We start from the raw sequence: 22,279 nt of genomic DNA on the forward strand, positions 1-22,279 counted from the left end.
TTGACAAAAACAAGGCAAACTAGTTTTTCCAACAATGTAAAATATTACATCAGACTAATAAAAAGTTTGTATGAAAGCTTTTATGTTCAGGATGTGTATAAACCTAGTGCTTGGTCTAGGTTTTGTCCCATCCACTAACTTTCCCTTATTAAGCAGGAATTACTGCTTGGCCAACCAGCCTCTTTACTATCCAGCTTTCATGGCTAATCTTGTCAGTCTTCACCTTGATTGTCACACATGATCATAATGTAACATTTCTGTAATTAAAACATAACATCTTAAATGGTTTTCTGAAAGATACATCTTTCAGGAAATAAATTTCATTTTCAGTAGCTGCAAGAAATAATTAAAAGAAATGGAAATAAACTCTTATGTCTCACTGAGTGTAATGTGGAATTTTCTTTTCTTTTTTTTAAAGAATTTCTGAAATAAATAAACTTTTTCAGATTCCTGCATTTTTATTACGCTCCTGTGCCCGTGACCAAAAGGTGAACAAACGACACAAAACAGATTAAATTACCTTTATTTCACCCAGATACTGTTAACATCACATCACCCCATGTTACTGCAGAACAATCACGGTTTTTGTCACATGAAACAGTAAATGACTTTTTACCCTCATGTCCATTTGAATCACTTTGGTTGTGACGCTGAAATTTAAGGGTTAAACTTCCAACACTTAGAAAGAGCCATCTGATGAGATACAGCTTTAATCCATTTCAAATAAAGAAATTTTTTTTTTTTTTTTTTAACTTTGTCATTCACCAATCAAAGATGAACAAGTTTTTAAAAATGTGCTGCATTTTGTCGCTCGTTTGTGCTTTTCTAAACCAACATGTCTTTTAACACCTGGGACTACATTCAGTTACCTTGAAGACAAGAATAACCTTCACTTCAAATCAGCCAGGAACAGCTCCTAAAAACACCCAAGGTCTAAAGTGAACAACAACTTACGTGAGGAAGGTCACAGAAAACATTAAAACACCATGAAGGGGAAGGGCTGCACAAGGACTGAATCGACGGTCATTCAGGAATGTAAACATCTGTGGTAAGTGGAGCACAATCTCACTGCATGCCTGGTCCTCAGAAATATAGTTAAAGGTTTATTTTAAAGTCCAAAAGTTGGATTTGTTTGGATAAATATTGCATGTTAAGTTTTCTGGTGTCAAGTTCATCTTTTATTTGTCTCTTATCCCTGATTTTAATAATGCATAACGATGAATATTGTATGAGAATAGCTTACTGATGACAATAGTATTTTTGGGGCGAGGGGGAAAAAAAAAGAGAGAGGCCAAACGCTCAGAGAAAAATAAATTACAAGACCAGAGGGAAAACTGCTTGATCTGATTGAGGTTCAAACTCAGATATACTACGAGCTCAAGTAACTGTAGAGTTGGTGTTTTATCCGTTAGTCTGAACAAAAGACAAAACGCTGAGCAGGGGACTGTAGCTGCACAGTTTCCACATTCCTCAGACTCAGCAGGATAAAATGTGTCTCTGTTGAGTTAAAATGTCCACAAAGTCTTGGAAAGAAATCTCAGATTTCATTACTCCTTCTCTCATGCATCTTTTCTCCAGTTTTACACCCGAAAGCAGTAGGTATAAACTCCCAAATGCATGTATGAAAAGTCACATTAGTTTTCAATCAGCTTCAATATATATATTTTATTGACTCTGATAGAGCAGCACTAAGTAGAACATGAACGTAAAGTGGAGGGAAAACAATGCATGGCCTTGAACATTTTTAATGAACAAGAACTCCAAAAACAGAGCCATGTGTTTGTATTTAGCCCTCTTTATTCCGATACCCTTGAATAAAATCTGAAGGAGTCACTTAATTACAAAATACAGTGCCAATGTTTACCAACACCATCAGAAAGAACAAAATCCCAGCAGACAAGTCCAGTTTTGGAGATGTTTAAATAAACTTTAAGTTAGAAAACATCTCCTAGAGCACTGTCTAAACATTCAGCCAGAGCGGCAGGGAAACGATTTGGATCAAAGCCCAGTCCTGCGTCAGAACGGTCCAGTCAAAGTCCAGACCTGTAGCCAACTGAGAATCTATGACAAGACTTGAAAATTGATGCTTAGAAATGTCTCGACCTAATCCGAGTGAGCTTGAGCTCTTCGGATTTTTATGTGCGAAAGAATTTTAAAAACCATGCATCATTTCTTTTCTTCCACTTCTCAATTATGCGCTACTTAGAATGAGACACACAAAAGTTTGTGGCGCCAACGAGAGGAAACGTTTATGTGACCGTCTGCTCCTCTATGCCTACATTTGTTTTGTATGGTTAAACGTACCCAGATTTGCAAAAGTTCAACAGAAATTATGCAACTCTCAGTAAATGTTAGGATGTGGCTGAGTAGAACCAAAAGATCTGTTTCAGCATTTTCACATGAGCAGTGGTTTGTTCGTGTGTGTCTGGTAAGCAGAATAAATAATACGATAAACACTGATTATTAAGACATCAAATAGCACCATGTTGGCCCATCACTGGCAGCAACCGTCGCTACATCACATTTTTACAGGGCAGATCCCTTGAGGATCAGCTTAAGATCCACGATTAGATGTCGAGAGGCTTGTTTTAACGCAATCACTTTCCCAAAGGAACTCAGGTCAAGAGGTTGCAATTGTCGATAGATTTTTTTAAAAAAAGCATCAGTACCAATTTGGCAAAAAAAAAAAAAGGAGAGGAAAAATCCTGCGTGTTTTGAACCAGTTGTAATGTAAGCGGGTTAAAAACTGTCTGCCAACCTGAAGTACGGTGATTCGTGGGATCAAACGAGCAACAAGTCACCAAACTAAAACTAAACACTGCACAGAAGAAATGTTCACTTCAAACAAGTTCACACAGGTCACAACAAACCCGCTGGGAGGAACGTTAAAGGGGCAGTACTCAGTAAAGTCGGCATGTTCTAGTGTCATTCCCTTCTCAACAACATACTTTTGAGTGTTGCCTTGATTCTTTCATGCATGTTTGAGAAATCCTTTAATCTCAGGAACAGAGGCACCAAACACTTGCTCTCACAGAGTGACGTCTTTTCCACAAAGCTCCTCCAGCTGCAGTCTGCAAGCAGAGCTTCTGCATCACACAGCACCCCTTCTCCACGACTCCCACACTCATCCCTTCAGACTAGCAGCAGCAGCAATTAGAAAACACCTGGTGGAACTGTGCATCTACTGAGCTCAACATAAGACCTACTTCGCAGTGCAATTCTGGCAAGAAATGTTGTTAAAGGCCTAATGGAAAAATGTTGTAACGACTTCCTGAAGGTGGAGCAAGAGCAGGAGCTTCTTAAAGAGACAGGCCCAATTTCAAGGCATTAAGTTGTAATGTCAATTTATTTTTTTTAAGTCATGATGGATATAAACAGCATTTATAAAACAACTTAAGGTGACAGTTGTTTTCTTATTCTTTGAAATGGCGTAATACTACCCCTTTAAATCATTTCATCTAGCCCTGTGCAAGAATCTTTTTGCAAAAATCAAAAACAAAAAACAATCACATTGATAAAAGCAAATATTTGGCCCTGATTTATTTATTTATTTATTTTTCAACAGAGACTGACTGTGAGAGGGAGACCGCAGATGTGGATGTGAACATTGGAAATAAGACAAGAAAACCTAACTTTGGCACACTGAATGAGGATGGTAGTCAGAGCAGTGAGGGCCGACTCTACAGCTGACCTATGGCAGAGTTTGGACACGCGCTCATAGCCCTTTGTTGAAGTAGACCCGCTCCACTCCCGGGTGGCTGGCCCAGATTTTCTCCTGCAGCTCCGGCTCCAGGCGGCTGACGGACATGGAGCTGGATCGGACGTGGAGGGAAGAGTTAACGTGGCTCAGGTTGAGTTCTTATCGGAGCAGAGTTATAAACTCACTCACCTCTTCTGAGGGAACAATGCGCAGCACAAAGGAGTGGCAAACACCAGGCTGAGAAAGAAACGACAAAGACAATAAATGTGGTTGTGCTATCAGAGTGAGCTGTTACACAAGTGTAGCATATAGGGCACAAAGATTTGCGCTCGGAGTCCTGATAAAAAAGAAAGTACACCCTCTTTCAGTTTGAAGAATTTACATATCAGGACTTATAGTGACGATTTGGTCCAAAACATTCAACTGAGTCTACTCAAAAATGTAAGAATGCTGTTGCTACTTCCATAGGATTTATGAGGCAAAGTAGTTGCCACTATTCTAACGTGAGAAAGATTACTCTCAAGAGGAAAACGCAGTGGGCATCTTAGCACATTCTCCACAGCTTCTTTGAGTCAAAAGCCTTGTCTTACCAACAACACGGCAGCACAACTTACGATTCCAAAACTTCATCTGAATGAACCGCAGGACTTCTGGAACAATGTGCTTTGAACAGCTGAAGCTAAACTAAGTATGTTTGACCATAACAATCCTCAACAACCTTCTTTTTCACTGGTTTGTGATACTGCAGTGAGCGCTGCTAGTGACCATCTTCGTATCGGAACAGCTTTAACTTGAACCTCTGAAGAGACGTGTGCAGCAGATGAATAATTTTTCAGAAGAGGAAACAAAGCATTTCCTCTAAACTCCTTCGCTGTGACCTGAAGGTCTCAGATTGCCGCTTCAATCCTGGGATTATGGTGATCAAATGTCTCCGCTGCGAGAAATTAGGCTGATATTTGAGAGGACTCTCGTGAGAGCTTATCAGGTGGGCCATCTCTGACCACTCACCAGAATCCCACCAGGCTGACTTGAATGGGTGCACTCATCCATGGAAACCTCTGAAAAGACAAGGCAGAAAAATGACCGAGGCACACAAAGGCGGCGGGGAACTCCCATACAAGAGCGGTATGGTCTCAGCTCTTTTCATTCCTCTGTCGGGTCGAGGCTGAGAGGGGGCCAACTTCAACCGACTGTCTAGCTTCATGGGAGCGCAGCTTTTTGTCGTGAGGAGTGCAGCTCACGCTTACCTTCAGGAAAGCCTTCTTTTCCAGGTGATTCATTAAAAACGGAGGGATGGCTGGAAAGAGACATACGAGGCGTGACTTCGCAGAGCGTGCAACTCAGATTATTAATATAAAGTCTGACCAAACAGAGAGACTCATACCCATTCCCGGAGAAGCCATGAGGATCCTGGAGACCACGACCTGAGAGATGGCCTGCTGAGCAGCTTTAGTTGACTCTCCTAACCTGTTGCCATTTTCGTCTGTTATGGGAATCCCATGTTGAAGTTCTCTGAAGACAAATCAACCAGTCAAGCTTCGTTCATGCAGCACCTTTCATTAAACGTTGCGACAGAAAATGACCCTCAAGTTGATTAGAGTTTCTAGACACTTTGATTTCATATCCGTCTGCTCAGAAATAAATCTGACGAAATTCGCACAGTGAGGAGGATGGCAAAGAAGGCATGAAAATTATCTTAATCTTAGAGATTTTAAACAAAAAGTAGTATTTTGTGGCCACCATATCTCCATTAGTATCTGTAGTCATATTCAATAAATTAGAGTATTACTGAAAATTCACAAATTTAATTCACCAAGTTGAACATCGTAGACAGGTGAACACCACAGAGACTGAGGCTTCCAGGCATTAATTTCTGCTATTTGTAGTGATTTTCAGCTTCCAGCTCATGGAAACATGAAACGTAAGATTAGAAAGTTACATCAGACCAATAAAAGCGTCTTACTCCAGAAATTAGAGCTTGCGTTATACCTGCTGGGACATTGTCATTTTCAAAAGCTAATCTGACAAACGAGCCTCATCGGGACACACACTTCTTCTTTATCGAGTGCATCCCAACCAGGCGCTTGGAAGTGACGCTGCTCTACGACAACAAGGCTAAGTGAGCATATTCCCGTTCACCACCCCTCCTTCACCTTTGTCTCATCAGCGGGATGTTGATGCAGTTAGCAGCCGCCACAGCAGCAAACGGCACGAACCGTCCAATCAGCGGAGACACGTGCTGCGGGAGAGCAACAAACAGGAGACAGAGTCACCTGACTGCTTCGTCTCCGAGGCTGGACTTGAAGCTTTCCCCGTCAAACAGCAGCACGTCCGTCAAGGAGGCAACACAAGAGCTGCCATTACAATGGGATGCGTTACGGGGTTAGATGAAGTGGTACCTTTGTTAGGGCATTTAGTCCTAGAGCGGTGGCGACTGCCCCTGTGGTAGCAGAGACATAAGCTGTGCCAAGCTGACTGCAAACAGAAAAGTCCGCATTAAACCAAAGCGGTCCGCACAGGAGCGGTGGAATTAAAGGGTTAATCCGTACGTGGCCGACTCCGAGCTGCGACTGCTGCCTCCTACCTGACCGTGATCGGAGCGTCGCCGCTCCTGTTGGTGTAGTTCACTATTGCGTTGAAGGACTGATTGATCCACTGCCAGAACAGCACGGCAGGAGTTGTCCTGTGAGAAGAGCACAAGTAAAATAAAATAAAATCAGCTCTCACTGGTGTTCTTGTTGCAAACAGGATTCAATGTTTTTTATAATATGATCCATAAGGTGATTTATAGTGCCTTGCAAAGTGTTCATTTTTAACATATTATAGTATTAGGACTATATGTGATGAATCAGTAGGGGCACATAGTTATAAAGTGTTAGGATTTTATCAATTAGAACTAGAAAATTGCAGGATCCTCTCTGGGTTAATACTTTTGGATATGAACTGCTCTTCTTATTATATGTACTTGCAAGTGTTTTGGGTTATGTTTCTACCAGCTTAAAAAAAACTTTTTTGTTGTTGTTGTTGTTGCAAATACTTCATTTTCAGTCAGCATGAAAGAAGAGAATCTGGTCAAGTTTTGCAGCAGAACTTCAAATGGATTTTGGTCTAAATTTTGACTGGGCCATTCTTAACCAATTAATATGCTTTGATCTAAGGCATCTCTGGATGTATGTTGAGGGTCGTTACCTGGTCTGAGGGTCAACCTCCACCCTGGCTAGTGGCAAACTATAAAAAACACTATTTCTGTCCTACTGTCAAGAATTGCTTTCTTCATGCCACTCTTCCATGAAGGTCAGATTTGTAGAGTGCATAGAGGATGTTTCTCTTGATTATCCTACCTGAGTTGTGGGTTAGGCAGTAGACTGGTGGTCTATTGCCTGGTTTTCTAATCAATGATCTCCTCAAGGTAGATTTTAAGTGTTGCCTTAATCTTCTCATATTTAGAAAATATTCATAACAGTCCTTTCTTAGGTGTTGTATAACTTCTCTATTTATCTCTGACCTGTCTGCTGCATTCCTCGGTCTTTATGACGCCGTTTGTTCACTAATGTTTTGTAATGTAGCAAAATGCGGGAAAAGAAAAGATTAAGTGGTATGAATAACTCTGCAAGGCACTGGATAAGCAACAGATCAGAAAACGTCCCAACAAAGTTCGCCAAGTCACGAGGTGTGTGTGTGCAGATCTTACTTATAAAACGTCATCATACATCCAGTGATGGTCATGTTCATGGGAACCTGAGCCGACATGCGGCCGATCAGAATCATCTTCTCCTCGGTGTCGGGATGAAAGGCCGAGTCGAAAACATACTTGGCCCTCCACAGTTCGTCTTCCGTCAGACCCGGCGAGACGATGCCTTTTCTGCGAGATCGAGAACATATGTGAGCAAAACCCTCTTCCCAAAGTCACTCCCTGTTCCTGCTGAACTGCTTTACCTGTAGTCAGTGATGATTGAATGTGCATGTGAGAGTTGTTCGTTGGTCAGGAGGATGTTCCTCGGGTCTGTGACGGTGAAGAAATGTTTGGCTCGACCAACAAATGTGCTCTGGTCCCACCGGGGCTCCTTGATGTTTATGGAGGTTGATAGCTCGGCCGCCATATTTATCTTACAGAGAGAAATGGTAAAAGGATGAAAGGTGTTAGTGAGTGCTGGGCGCCCCTCCAGTACAAATGACTTGTATTTGAGGGGAAAGAAGTCAGACAAGTAGTACTAGAGAGATACAATGCTCCTTTCAGTTCAGTATAATGTTGCCATGGCAATGGCCAGACTTGGCACAAGGATTGTTAGGCACCCCGCCATGAGTGCAACAAAAGGGTAAATCTCAAACTGTAACTCAACAGCAGTTTGCAAAAGGTCTTAAAGGGATTGGAGGATTTAAATCTGCAAACCAGAGCCTGTGAGTGTAGAAAGTGTGCTTTTAGTCACGTAACTTTACATTTTATTAAAGAAAAAGTTCTACCACAATATGAAAGCAAATAAGCCAGAAAAGTCAGAGAAGACAATTATAATAGATGTGCAAAGCAGGACGCTCATTATTCTGAGTAAAGGTCGCTATAATCATTAGCATGCTGAGTGGGGCCAAAGCGACGAGGAAAAACTTTCAAACTCTTCGTAAGCAAGGACACTGAGTAATTCTGATGATGTTACTGCACTGCAAACTAGCTGGTACTAGCGTTGCAACACAGCTAGTTGCTGCAGGAAGTAAGAAAAGTAGCAGTTTTAAAACACCATAGAAGTTATTTGACTGAGTTTTCCTGTCGATTTGGCAACCAACTAAGCAGCAAGAGTTGCGGGAAAACAAAATGCATCTTTGCTGCTTTGCAAGTTGTGAATGACAGGGTGAATTTAGGCATTTCATCACCACCGTTAGTGCAGTGTCAGCAGTTTTTAGTTTTATATTTGTTGTTAAGTTTCTCAGTGACATGTGGTGCCAGTGTTAAAATAGCGAAGTTCTAATGATTTGGTATATTTCCCTACCATTTCTGGGTATTAGTGTATTAAAATTATTTTTTCTGTGCACCAGCATGAAACCCCGGCGAGGTATTACATCATTTGGACCACACGCGCGATGAAAGAGGGGAGGAAGCCAGCATCATGACAATCAGCTGCAAGGATTTAAGCATTTAACTGCTTCACAAAGTTGCTTCTGTGTGCCGTGCTGTGTTGTGCAGAAGGCATGCCGACTCAATTAAAGGTTCAGAACATTAAATCGGTGTTCTGGACAAGCGGTTGCGGAACACTTCACTTAATGTAGTACAGACATTGATCAATATATTAATAGCATTAATCTGATGCTGAGAGAGACAGATTAATGTGACACGAGAGGACTGAACTTTGTTCACTGTCGGCTTTTAATCTGCAGACCCTGAGCTGCTTCTGCCCTCACTCTCAGCCAATCGCAGGGAGCCTTCGTGGCTACACATTAACCTGAAATTCACAGCAACTCGAGATACATTAATCACATAATGAACACAAGCAGCATCACAGGAGAGATTAGAAGAGTAACTTTCTACTGTTTACACGCTGCAGCTTTCTGTCAGTGATCGCAGGGTAAACACGTTGGATACGCTCAATGCCCAACGATGCTGAAGTTGGCATCTGATTAGAAGTGTCGGATTCTGCTCTTCGTTAAAGGGCTATTCCGCTACATACAACCTGTCCAGAGTACATTTAACTCACTATAGTTAGAAATATTACATATTGGTGACGTTATTGTGTGTTTCTGATGTTTTTATGTTTTTCTGATGTGAAACACTTTGAACTGCCCTGTTGCTTAAATGTTATACAAATACACTTGATTGATTGATTTAAACTTGAATTGCATGGGTCTATGAAACCTATTTTATATTTTATGAAAACCCCATTGTTTTTTGCAAGATTTTGTTTTAAATCAAGAACTGTTATATAGAATATGTTATGTGTTATTTTTGTCATTTTCTGATCTGAGGTGCAGTTCTTTTCAAACTTTGCAAAGTGGTCTCAGGATCAATTAACTCACAGTTTTCGAGAGGGAGTTTATGCAAATGGCATGAAGGTTTTCAAAAGCATTTAATAGAATCCAACAATATAGAACAACTCTTAAAAAGCTGTATTTTGTAAGCGGAACTCAATATAAGATTACATGAAACCAAAATGTGTCTTAAAAAAACTAAAATTACAAATATTGCTTTATTGAATCGGTCATCAGTGTAAAATAACTTTATCTGAATTTGGACCAATCGTGACATGGTGTTGAGACAAATAAGTAATTTTCTCAAATTGAAAAATAGTTTTACAAACACCAAACTACATGCTACGGAATCTGCAATCACTGTAAAGGTAATTCTGAAAAAGGTTTGATCTGATGTACTTTTAAAATGGCACACCTCAAAATGTGATTAAGAAACAAGAAAGTAAAATCACACTTCTTTGACTCGTTACAATTTGAATGAAGGTGTCACAACCTGTACTTTATAGGATTTGTCATTAGTGCAGAAGAACTACGTCCAGGTGGTGTACCTTTCAAGCTAGACTTTATTTGAGATAAACTTTTTTAGGCACAGACAGTTGTAACATTTCTTTTGTTGAGTTTTCATAAGTCAAATAATGACTGCCAAATCAAATAATGATTGATGAAATCAGAAACTATTTTACAAACTCTGCATAGTTTTGATCTCTGTATTTTGTAACTTGTATGGTAAAAGATAAACTCCACGGAAAGTCGTGAAGACCAAAAAAGCAGGAAACTGCTCATTTTTGAGTTTTCACAAATTGAATTAAAAAAATAAATGTTTTACAGAATATTTAAAGAATGCAAAATACCCCAACAATAATAAACCGAATTCCAAATGAATTCAGGTTAAATTTGACCATTCTAAATAATTCAGATTTAGAACTAGAGTGGATTACATCTAGACCAGAGAGGTTAAATTAGCAGAATTGCCCTTTAGTCAAAGTGCCGTGCAGGAAGCTTCGAATCGGATGCCAACTTCCAACCTGACATAGACCAGTCAGATCTGGACTGCAGCTGGAGCTGCAAGAACATCTGGAAGAACAACAAGCACAAATCCTCTTCTAATCAATCAGACCCAGAGCTTCCTCATTTCTAGCAGGATAATAAGGAACCACATCTGTCAGACGCCAGCTATTTATCCAGCTGTGAGACGCTCCAGATTCAACTAGTATCAGCAGGCGTTTTGAAGAGCCACGGCATCTGGATTTGAGTCCCCCTCCGATCGGAGGAAGCGGGGTTCCTCTCTGTGGATCCAAATCAGATAAATGCACAGGTTACTTACTGCACTGTGGGCTCCGGGTGTCTGTGTGTGTGAGAGAGAGGGTGGCCCTAACTGGCTGCAGCCAGCTAATTTTACATGCAGCAGCGTCAGTACAGCAAACACAGAGCGTTCCCCCACAGCCCGGAAACACTACACGGGAGAATAAAAGTCCTACCTCCGTCCATACTGGAAAACACAGTTATGTATGCTCAAAAACAAAACAAAAACAGGCGTTTTGAAGAAAGGACACGAACGTCCTCTCCTATTAAATGAAATGCAATATTTAGGGAAAATATTATGTGAAGAAAGGACACGAACGTCCTCTCCTATTAAATGAAATGCAATATTTAGGGAAAATATTATGTGAAGAAAGGACACGAACGTCCTCTCCTATTAAATGAAATGCAATATTTAGGGAAAATATGTGACCAAGAATGCCTCAGCCCATTTAATTTTTGATAACAAGCTTTTTATTTTGTAGACATTAACCTCCGCTAAAGCTGTGGCATTGCTGCGAAATTTATTTTCAAGGCAGAAAATCATTAATGCGTTAAAACTTTAGAAAATCCACACACTTGTGCGAGAAAATTGTGGAAATATGCGAACACCAGTGCTAAGGTGATAAGTCCTAAAACAAAAGCCATTTTAGTTCAGAACATAAATAACAGTTCAATGAAAATAAATAATGGAAACGATAAACATAATTACAATCAATATATTCATATGAGTTCATGCAAAGTACAAAAGATAGACAAAATATGTTGTAAAATCAATAAAATCAACTAGCTTGTTTTTCCCTCGGTATCACCGCGATGATCTCATGGTCATCAGCGAGTTACAAGAAATCTGTCTCCATCTAGTGGTGACTCTGAGGTGGTGACTCCAATTTCGTCCGAGATTTATCTGGGCTCACGTCGAGAACGAGTAGAAACAGCAGATCCACTTACAAATGTAAATATTTTCTCATTTATCGTATGTTTGATTGCAAATAAACAGTTGTAAAATTTGTTTTGGGATATTTTGATGTAAACATAAATTAGAATAAAAATGTTTCAGCTGAATACTTTCAATTTGAACAGGAAGGAACCCAACGTCACATTTTTTCTGTCTGAAAAATGCTGTTACAAGAGAGGTATGTTTAGATGTATTTATAGGTTTTACCCTCTAGTCTATGAACTCTACAATTCTGAAATATTTAGGTAGACTTATATTGAGACGATGTTTTTTGCTTGTTTCTTTAACAAGCACAAAACATCAACCTTACACAAAGCTGTACAAGTTCCAATTGCAAGTTGGAAAGCCAGTGAAATTTGTTGCAAGCTGTAGTAAGCAGTCTGCTAATTAGGAATACAAAACAATGATTCATTTACCTCAATTACATGTGTTCAAATATCAAATAAACATGTTCACATTTGGGTGTCATAAAGTTATATGTCGGTTTTGTCTAATGAAAAAAAATGCTTGAAGTGTTCATAGATAATTACAAGTGCAACTTTCATTATATTTTTTTACTGTATGTCCAGCAGCTATACTTCATACCAAGACTTCTGTTGTTGAGTTTCCCCAAATGTGAACTTGAATAATCTGACCTCCGAACAGAAAGTGAATGCACCGTAACTGTTGAGGGAGAGAGGGAATGCCAAAGTCTTTATTTTAGATAGTTCTGGCTGAAAAACATTAAGTTATACTACACAAGTAAGGTCATTTGCAGCAGTAATGCAGGTTTAAATAAATACATTGTGATAACAGAGGCAGAACTACTTGAAATGGTATAAAAAGAACATTCTCCCAATGCAAGCAGCAAAAAGAGAAAAAAAAGAAAGCAAATACAAAAGTGTAAATAGATTATACACAATTCTGGCTTTTAACCTTATTATTCTACTTCCAGAATACGCTGTTGTACTTTGGCTACAAAATAAAACCTATAATGCTTTCACTGCTTTCTTGGATATAAGGTCATGCCAAATACAGGATGTAGTTTAAAGACCTTATTTGGTCAAACAGTCTAACTCGTCATCAGTAATATTTTGTTTTTTTCCTGACATACCAGCAGGTAGTGTAACAGTACAGTAAAGAGTGGCAATCATTCCAAGCACTTAATTCATGCACAGACAGGTAAAAATCAAGAAGAAGTGAAGAAGTTGTGTGTGAAAGTCAATATCATGGCACAAAGCCTGTGTACCACCACAGTCTCCTTTTCTTCAGCCTCTGTGCAGCCTCTCATCGTGTTGTTTACAGGAAGTAGTCTGGTGTGCGCCTCGTCACATGGGGCTCTCCTCTGCGAGGCGCAGGGTCAAACTGGAGGCTAAAGGAGACATCAGAGCTAATGGTTACTTGTTAATGTATTTTGCATTTACAAAACAGCAGAGTTCCACTAGAATATTTGGATTTAGAAGAGAAACTGCACTTACAAGGAATATTTCAGGGTATCATCGAGCTCCATGATTGCCGCCTGGTTTCCACAGCGATAGCAGTAATTTGGTGCACTGAAAATTGTCACTACGTTGCGGTCGTGGCACCAATTAAAACCCTGGATCAAGAGATATGCTAAGTGTTACCAACTGTTGGGGCCATAAATGGTGTTTAAGATGCAATCCTGTTTCCATGGTTGTTTAAACATGGGCATGATAATCTGTACGCATCTGGAACATGACTAGGAGGTAAGAACTATTCAAACATATTTATGTTTCCCAATAAACCGAAAGCAAAGGCCTGCTTAACCAGTTGGGGTTGAATTTCAGATTAATGCACGTGCTGTATGAAGAGAATCTCGTGGTCATGATGTCTAAAAAAAAACAGCATCAGTCACTTAGAACCCATTTCTTACTATTCAGTGAGCAGTGAAAGTCACAGTACCTCCATCACCAGCTGGTGGGCTCTTGAAACTAAAGTTAAGCCGTTTGCGTGGTTGAAAGTCTCAGATATATCCTGGCCGAATGTGTAGCCGGCACCACGGGGTGAGATTCCCCAGCCACCACGGTCATCTGGGTCAGACCATAACAGGTCACACATAGGACCCTAAGACATAGAGCAAAGTGTCAGTGTTGGTGGAGCATCCCTGACTTTATGCATACATATACATCACCCTCTACTCTTTAACATTACAGAATCACTACTCCTCTCTGCATACTCTCTCCAGAGCAGTGGTGTCCAATGTTGGACATGTGGGGACATTGCCCAGCCTCCTTCTGGATGGTTTACTACTTGAATACATATGAATCAAATTAATTGTTCTTTTATGAAACCTTTGCAGACGTTGATGACATGCTGACAATGTAATTTATCCATTTCAATTTGCAAGACAATGACTATTAACAATTGGAAGTGGATTTTAGAGCGTTAGATGGACCAGAAGGCTGAATTCTCTCATTTGCTTTTTCTCTTTCAACTCCTCAGGATTTCTTCGGGATTTAAGTCTGAGGACTGAAATAGCCAAGGAAGACTGATTAGTGGTTGGCAAACTTTTCCTCCGAGATAACTTGGAGGTAATATGCGTCCAATGCATACTCAAAAACAAAGTCTAGGATAATTCTGGATCAGCTGAGACGGCCATTTCAACACATCCCCTAGCCAATGCTACATGCACATCTGAATTTGTTAATTGCCTGGCATTTGTCTTTACAAATACGGCTGATATAGAAATCACGTTATGTCAGCCGATGGTTTAAATTGCGATGGGGTGAGCGTACCTCATGAGGAACCTCCTGTAACCGATCCAGCGCTCTGATGTGCTCCAGCGTGTCTATGGAGGGGGACAATCCTCCATGAAGACAGAAAATCTTAAAGGCAGGAAAGTAAATACATGAGTCTTAGTTTTTGGTTTTTACATAACTCTGAGTACTCTCCTCTACGGTGCTCCATGTACAGCGCCTTACCTGGTTATCTACTAGTGCGGTGAGGGGCAGATAGTCAAAAAGGTCTGTGAAGTACTTCCAGACATTAGCGTTTCCATACTTCCTCAGGCACTCATCATAGAAACCATACACTTGCGTGATCTGTCTGCTCTCATGGTTCCCTCTGAGAATTGTGATTCTTTCAGGAAATCGTACCTATTCAAACAGAAAACAATGCACTTTCAAAGGGTTCATAGACATTTTCTTTTGTGTCAAGATTAATTTGCAGACTCACATCCCCAGTGTTCAGAACCAGTTTCTCCAATGGCATTAAAATATTGAACACAAAGGCTCACAATTGAAGAAAAGAAAAATATTTTTATAGCAACTAGGGTTTAAATATGCATTAATGTTAGAAGATTAACCTTTAGAGAAACCAGCAGTGTCACTGTCTCCACAGAGTAGTAGCCTCTGTCAACATAGTCTCCCATGAAGAGGTAGTTGGTGTCTGGAGACTTCCCTCCAATCTTGAACAGCTCCATGAGGTCATGAAACTGCCCGTGGACATCTCCACAGACGGTCACCGGACATCTCACCTCCTGTACATTGGACTCCTTGGTAAGAATTTCTTTGGCCTGGAATAAAGAGCCGAGAGAAACTCAAGATCATACCGGTGCCTCCACAGAAACCAGTGATATACTTTACATGTGGTAGTGACAAAGAACAAAAGACTTGTAACCGTACTTGAGACAGAAGATGAAAGAGAAAGAGAAAACTTGGCAGTTCAGAAATATTTTAATTGAGAAAAAAATTGGACAGGAATGACTTGTTTTAATTCACAGTAAAGGAGTGCAACGTTCTTTAAATCAAAAACTCCAACAAAACTATACTGATAATTATTTTATATTCTTAGTGACATTAATATAATTATAATTATTCAGGTGACAGGTTTCCAGTTTAACAAGATTATGGCATAACTTCCACCTTGGAAAAGCCCCTCCTTCTGCTGCCTTCCAGACACTTTTAAAATGTAGGAAATTATCTACGAATCTGGAGCATGATGCCTTACAGCCTGGCAAAAAGAATTTACCTTGCGTCCCGAAACACCAAGCGGCACCATCTCGCCACTGTTTGCATGTATATAAAAGCAATAGAAAACTTGTTCAAGGTCCAACTGATTTTTTTTTTTTTTCGTGCTCATGCTTCCCCATTTAATGCTGCCCTGGGCAATTGTCTATGGCCCACATCAAAATTCACCAGTGGTGGAATTATAGGTATTATGACCAATATATGGAGAAAACAATAGCTGTTGTCATCTTTCGGATCGTGCAGGAGGTTAAGCCTGAGTCTGCCAGAGCGTTTTGTGAAGGTACCAGTATGCAAAACAAATTGAAGGCATTTCTCCATATTCGAGTAGCATCTCTCGAATACGGAGGCTGCAGTCAAATGGTTTCTGTTGTTGCGGAAAATATCCCCTTCTAAGTCAGATATTCAGAAGACGTGCCAGCTAGCTGTCCGCTAGCCATTAAATCAGCCCATAAACATTAGCAGTATTTACCTTCTCACACAGGAGTTTAACCTGGTTCTCTGTTAGCTGTTTGCATTCATTCAGCTGTTCGATCCAGCCATCCACCTCCTTGGTGAACGATTTGTCATCCATGCTTGTCAGCCTGCAAGCCGACCAGCTTTTAAACCCGCAGGAAACCCGGTAGGTATGTTGTGACTGCTCTGCGTCTCCCAGCAGGTGGTGGTGGTGATGGAGGAGGATTGGGATGGGAGTGGTTCCCCCGTTCCTGCAGCGGGTTAATACAGATGTTATGATGTTTACATGCACTAATAGTGCTGTTCGTTGTTATCAGAGAAAATAACCAAGAAGCTCACCTTTGCTTACCTTGATCGGAAAGCGACACTGCAGATCAACGCGTATTATTTTTAATGATGTCACCGCGCCCAGCGTGGATCAAATCGTCTTAGTTTAATAATAATTTTTAAAAAAAAAATTAAAGGTATGAATAGCTATATTAAATTACCCACTGAACTATATTCTCTGTTTGGATTATAAAAATGTATACTTTATCATGTAAACCTCAACAGATATTACAGGTCACGCAGTACATGTGGGTCCGCACCATTTACACGCCGGGGAGGGGAAAACGGTCAAATATTGTGAAGTTAAAATATTGGACGGTATTCATATTTTTTCTGTAAATGGCTTATAAAGATTTTCTTTTGTCACTCTACAGAGGCTTGTGTAACTTGGTGTTTAGGTGTTTTTGTTGTTGTTTGTTTTCTTCTTTTCTTTCTTTTAGGGGTGGGCGGGTGGAAGAAAAGGTGTTCTTTTTGTTAGCACTGAAATTGGAGCTTTCCTAAGAATGTCATTTTTGGCCAGTCTCTGTCTTATTGTTGAGGCATGAACCTTGTCCTTAACTGAGGCCTGTGAGGCAGAGTGCTTGAGTTCTTGGCCTAAATTTACCTGTAGCCACCTGGATGAGTCGTTGATGTGTTCTTGGAGTCATTTCGGTAGGTTAGACACTCGTGGAAAGGACTCCTACTGTTCCTTGTTCTCTTCATTAGTAAATATTGGCTCTCACTGTAATTCAGTGGAGTCCCAAAACCTTAGAAATTAGTGTAATAGCTTATACAATGAAATATTTCAATGACTTTAGTTTCTGGACTTTTTTTTAGATTGGATCATACGTTTTTTTAGCTAATGTCATATTGTCAGTCAGGTCTTACTTCTTTTTATGTTAGCGCCATCTGCATTTGAAGTTTGACATTTTACTGCAAATTTTCCCTTGGAGACTGAGAAATGTGATCAATTTACTTACAACATATATCCAGTAACATTCTTAAAACTGAAAAACACAAATATTATTCCTTCCTTATCGGATCCTTGAGTATTTGGGTGGAGTTTCACTGCCCTTGATGCATAAAAAGTATGGAGAAGAAAAAATTATTATTGTTCTAACCAATATCCTCTTCACCAGTAACAATATGCAACAGTAAATTATTTCATGGTTTCCTTATATCAGACAGCATCAAGTTTGTTTGCTTCATCTAATAATAAAGCATTGTTAATATTTGTTCAAACACTGTCTGTAATTAAACCTATAATAATAATAATAATAATAATAATAATAATAATAATAATAATAATAATAATAATAATAATAATAATAATAATAATAATAATAATAATAATAATGTTTGGGGAGTGTCATTTCCAAAAAAATTACATATTTTAGGATATTTTTGCTCGACTTTGACCATCTGAATCTGTCAGAAACTATTTCTTATTGAAACAACGCTCCTAAATGTACTTTTCCTGAAATGATTCGGTAATTTTTTAATTAAATTGTTGCTTATAAATCATAAAGAAGGTAGTTCCAAAAATAAATAAATGAATATTAAATTTATAATTGATAATTTTGGTCGTGATATCAGTAAAGTAATAAAAGGTTTAATTAAGTTTTTTTTATTCTAACTTAATAGAGATTATTTAGTTTATTAATATGAAGTTGAATTATGTTGATTTCAGCATTACTTTTTCTTCCTGCTTAACGCTTGTCCACATTCCAGTTCAGTTGGTGGCGGTAATGCACCATGACAGTTGGTCTGCCAGCCGCCATAAAACAAAACAAGAAGAAGAACAAGAAGAGGAAGAAGAAGAAGACAGCTCCTTCTCAGCTACACATGCGCAGTCGCTCGTTCTACTCTGGACAGCTGTAGGAGAAAATGGCAGCACACATGCTAGGACAGCAGGTAAGACATTGACACTTTTTTCGTCATCTGCAGGATTTTACCTTAGTCCCAAGCGATATTAACCAAGCTTAACTGGATACCATGTACATTATATATTTTTTGGTTGTTAGAGGGGTTCGCTAAATACTCACAAAATGTTTACGAGTTTAGTGCACTTGAATGACTGCTAATGTGTTAGCTTTGCAGCTAACTGTCTGTAACGTAAACGGCATAGAAGGCTTCACAATCAGATTTAGCTTGCTCTGTGGTCATTTCATTTTGTTAACGGCTCAGTGATTATTTTTCCCCACTAGGCTCGCCGGTTCAGCACGTCTGTTATCAGACCAGCAGCTAAACTGGTTAAGGTAAATGAATTAGACTTGCGCCGATCGATCATTAACACAATCGCCATCATTATTATAATCGACGGACAGCTGGACATTGGAATTGTTTATTGTACACTATATTTTTATTTCTAGCCTCCCATCCAAGTCTATGGAGTGGAGGGCCGCTATGCCACAGCTCTGTTCTCTGCGGCCAGTAAGCAGAACAAACTGGACCAAGTCGAGCAGGAGCTGGGGAAAGTTTCTGTAAGTTGTGTAGTGCTCAGTTCATTCTTAGCTAGAATTAGTTTTAAGCTCAGTTCAAATAGATAAATGATATTTAAATCGTTAGTAGTTCACTACCTAAAATATCCTGTCTCAATTCACTGTTCCAACTGGAACCCTCTATATTTTTCATCATTTCTTGCCCATAAACAAAAACAAAAATTACATCAAAGTTAGTCAAGTTTTCCCTGTGTTCCTGCTTTATAAGAGTGTTAAGAATCCTTATAAAGCAGGACTCTTAAAATCACAGCTCTCGTAAATGATGCATCTGCGGTGAGTGGATTTTAATTTATTCATGCCCAAAGCCAGAAGAGGATTCCGTAGGTATTTTTTGTTTTCTGTAAGTTAGCAGCAATAAATAAATGTAGCACTACTTTTTAAAATTTAGTTTTAAATCTGATCAAGTTTTTTATTTATTTATTTTTTAAATTGGACTGACATTACAAAACTTTTACCTAACACCAATTTTTTTATTGTGAAATTACTTCATAAAAATAAAATAAACTAAAGTGCTGCCCGTTTATCATTGTTAATCCAACATAACTTCAACATTATTCTTTTATTCTGCCTTGTTTTCTTAGGCCCTGATCAAGGACCCCAAGATGTCTGGTATTATAATGAATCCTCATGTCAAGCGCAGCATCAAGCAGAAGACTTTCCACGATGCCCTTGCAAAGGCCAATGTTTCCCCAATCACTGTCAACCTCATCAGTGAGTGCAGAGCTCTTGTTTCAACCACCATGTTGTCACTGCAGTAGTTTAAGTTTGCTCATTAGACCACGGAGGTCTTTAAAACTTTTAACTGAGCTGCGTGAGAGTAAATTTGACAATTGACAAGAATGTTAGATGTGTAAGGCTAAGTTAAAAGTTGACTTAAGCCTCAGATTAGGGCTGCTACTAGCCCCTGTTTTTTTTTTGTTTTTGTTTTTTTAAATAAAAAAAAAAACTTCTGTAATTTTATATACATACATACACACTTATACACAGCAACTTGGAGAAGAACAGTCTTACCCTATTTTAAAAAGTTTAATAAATTTAAATTGAACTGAAAAAATGCATGTAAGCAAAAAATATTGTCAATTATAATTACCGTTTACGTCATCAATTACTTTGATGAGTCAGTGCAATTTTATATTTTTTTTTATGCAACATTGAGTTTAGTTAGACTAGACAGTAATATGAAAAACACATGTGCACCATTAATAAATAATACACCAGAAAGGGGTCTGCAAATCCAGGCCTCGAGGGCTGGGGTCCTGGTCAGGTCATTAGCAGGACTGTAGAAAACTTGACTGCAAACTGAGGGGATTCAGGTGTGTTGGACCAGGGATGCATCTAAAAGTTGCAAGACACTGTCCTATAGGACCTGGATTTGAAGATCCTGTGTCTATTCTGTTGGAGATCAAAAGAAAGGAAAATGTGAAGAAGCTACTCTTGAGCATGCAGACTAAATAGATCTCTGCATGCTCATAAGGATTCTTTTTGCAGTGTCTTATTTAACGGTTGAAAATAAAATGTTTTTTTGTTTTTCGTCTTTTGTCTTGAGTTCTTGAGCTTTCAGATTTCACTAATCGATCAGATAAGATGAAAACATTTAACCTCAGAAGTCATAACTGATTCAATATGCTCATGAAAATCATTTAGAGATACATTTGAATCCTCCTCTGAAGTTAATCAGAGGATGAATGTGTTCATTTTGGACCCAGATAGTGACACCACTTATTTCTGTTGGTATTTATTATTGCCTTGCCTATATTTTTGTCCTGTGTGTTGAAACATGTTAGTGGAATACATGATGCATTTCTTTTGTTAGTCTCTCATCATAGTTTCCTCTGCATTATAACTCAACCTTGTCTGTCATTAACATAAGAGAAGTATAACCGGCTCTTTAACTAAAATGCAGAGAAGCGTGTTATGGACAGTGTAACCAATTATAAAACACAATAAGCTTCAACTACATATAATATTGTATGAATTCTGTGCATTTTGTTTCTGAGTAAACTCTGGTCTTGGATGTTTTGTTTATTTCTTGTAGATGTCTTGGCTGATAATGGTCGTCTCACTCTGACTGGTGACGTTATCTCTGCGTTTGAGAAAATGATGAGTGCACACCGTGGAGAGGTCATCTGCTCCGTCACCACTGCTCAGGTAGGAAATGTGTTGGTTCTACAGAGACCTAGTAACTTTATTAATCACTGGTACTCTTAGTGTTGAACATGTGGTCTTTGATAAATGATACCATAACCCATTTTTGTTTCAGCCTTTGGATAAATCTAGTCTTGCTGAACTGAAAGTGGCCCTCAATGGCTTTCTTCAGAAGGGGGAAAGTATCAAGCTGGAAACCAAGGTACAGTTTTTTCTGTTGTTGTTGTTGTTAAACATGCATTAAAGCAATTAGCCGGGGTGGGAAAACACATCGGGCTGCATCAATATTTTTGAGTTGTCTGTGATTTTTAACTCATTTTCCATTTACAGTCAGATCCTTCGATCCTGGGAGGCATGATTGTCAGCATTGGAGACAAATATGTGGACATGTCCACTAAGACAAAGGTCCAGAAACTGACCCAGCTCATCAGGGACACTTAAGTCCTGTGGACTTAATTTTGCAAACCCAAACATAAATATTGCTACTTGTCCTAGCACTGCGGTTACTCCTTAAATCCAGTGTTTGTGCTTAAATTCTTATAGATGTTAATAAAAACTACAAAAATCTGACTTTTGTCTTTGCCCTACTTGGATGGACAGAACCTTGCGAAAGTATTCACCTCGGCTCGGACTTGAAATTTGTTAGAATCACAAGTGTTAAGGTATTCTATTCTGATTTTATGTGACGGAAATATGCAAAACAATACTTGAATATGAGAGTTTGCTAATGGAAATCTGAAAATGGTCTGGCATATTTAATCAATGTCTCTTTAGTCTGAAACACAAATGTAATAGATCAGTAGATACATCCATGTGTAATAAAAATCTAGATGTGAATGCAACTTTTCTGTGAACAGGTCGGGGGTAAAGTGACGTTTAAATCACAGTTGAGGAATTAAACAGTTTCTCCAAGGTTTTAATATGGCACTGTTCAACCCAAAGATGGCTGCCTATCTAAATTGTCATCTAATCAGAGAGGCAAACTCGGGGCCTTTGT

The 22,279-nt window shown here is 39.1% G+C and overlaps 3 protein-coding genes across 3 annotated transcripts; 1 reads left to right on the forward strand and 2 right to left on the reverse strand.

Moving 5' to 3' along the window:
* Nucleotides 1–506: 506 nt before the first annotated feature.
* On the reverse strand, nt 507–11,084 carry sfxn1 (sideroflexin 1). Its single transcript, XM_007548415.2, has 11 exons — nt 10,977–11,084; nt 7,637–7,806; nt 7,392–7,562; nt 6,285–6,383; nt 6,100–6,175; nt 5,854–5,939; nt 5,085–5,212; nt 4,948–4,997; nt 4,709–4,758; nt 3,890–3,937; nt 507–3,812 (listed from the first exon to the last, which is right to left on the reverse strand). The coding sequence occupies exons 2-11, from the start codon at nt 7,798–7,800 to the stop codon at nt 3,716–3,718; spliced, it is 969 nt and encodes a 322-aa protein (XP_007548477.1). The 5' UTR covers nt 7,801–7,806; nt 10,977–11,084; the 3' UTR covers nt 507–3,715.
* Nucleotides 11,085–12,573: 1,489 nt separating this feature from the next.
* On the reverse strand, nt 12,574–16,587 carry LOC103135603 (serine/threonine-protein phosphatase 2A catalytic subunit beta isoform-like). Its single transcript, XM_007548417.2, has 7 exons — nt 16,347–16,587; nt 15,214–15,423; nt 14,831–15,004; nt 14,645–14,734; nt 13,812–13,973; nt 13,367–13,485; nt 12,574–13,260 (listed from the first exon to the last, which is right to left on the reverse strand). Exons 1-7 carry the CDS (start codon nt 16,446–16,448, stop codon nt 13,188–13,190), a joined length of 930 nt encoding a protein of 309 aa, XP_007548479.1. The 5' UTR covers nt 16,449–16,587; the 3' UTR covers nt 12,574–13,187.
* A 1,855-nt stretch (nt 16,588–18,442) lies between these two features.
* On the forward strand, nt 18,443–21,852 carry atp5po (ATP synthase peripheral stalk subunit OSCP). Its single transcript, XM_007548418.2, has 7 exons — nt 18,443–18,550; nt 18,844–18,894; nt 19,009–19,119; nt 19,719–19,848; nt 21,173–21,285; nt 21,398–21,484; nt 21,613–21,852. The coding sequence occupies exons 1-7, from the start codon at nt 18,524–18,526 to the stop codon at nt 21,721–21,723; spliced, it is 630 nt and encodes a 209-aa protein (XP_007548480.1). The 5' UTR covers nt 18,443–18,523; the 3' UTR covers nt 21,724–21,852.
* The last annotated feature ends 427 nt before the right edge of the window (nt 21,853–22,279 follow it).

This window comes from Poecilia formosa, unplaced genomic scaffold (assembly GCF_000485575.1).
Source record: "Poecilia formosa unplaced genomic scaffold, Poecilia_formosa-5.1.2 Scaffold26, whole genome shotgun sequence".
Classification (NCBI taxonomy): Eukaryota; Metazoa; Chordata; class Actinopteri; order Cyprinodontiformes; family Poeciliidae; genus Poecilia; species Poecilia formosa.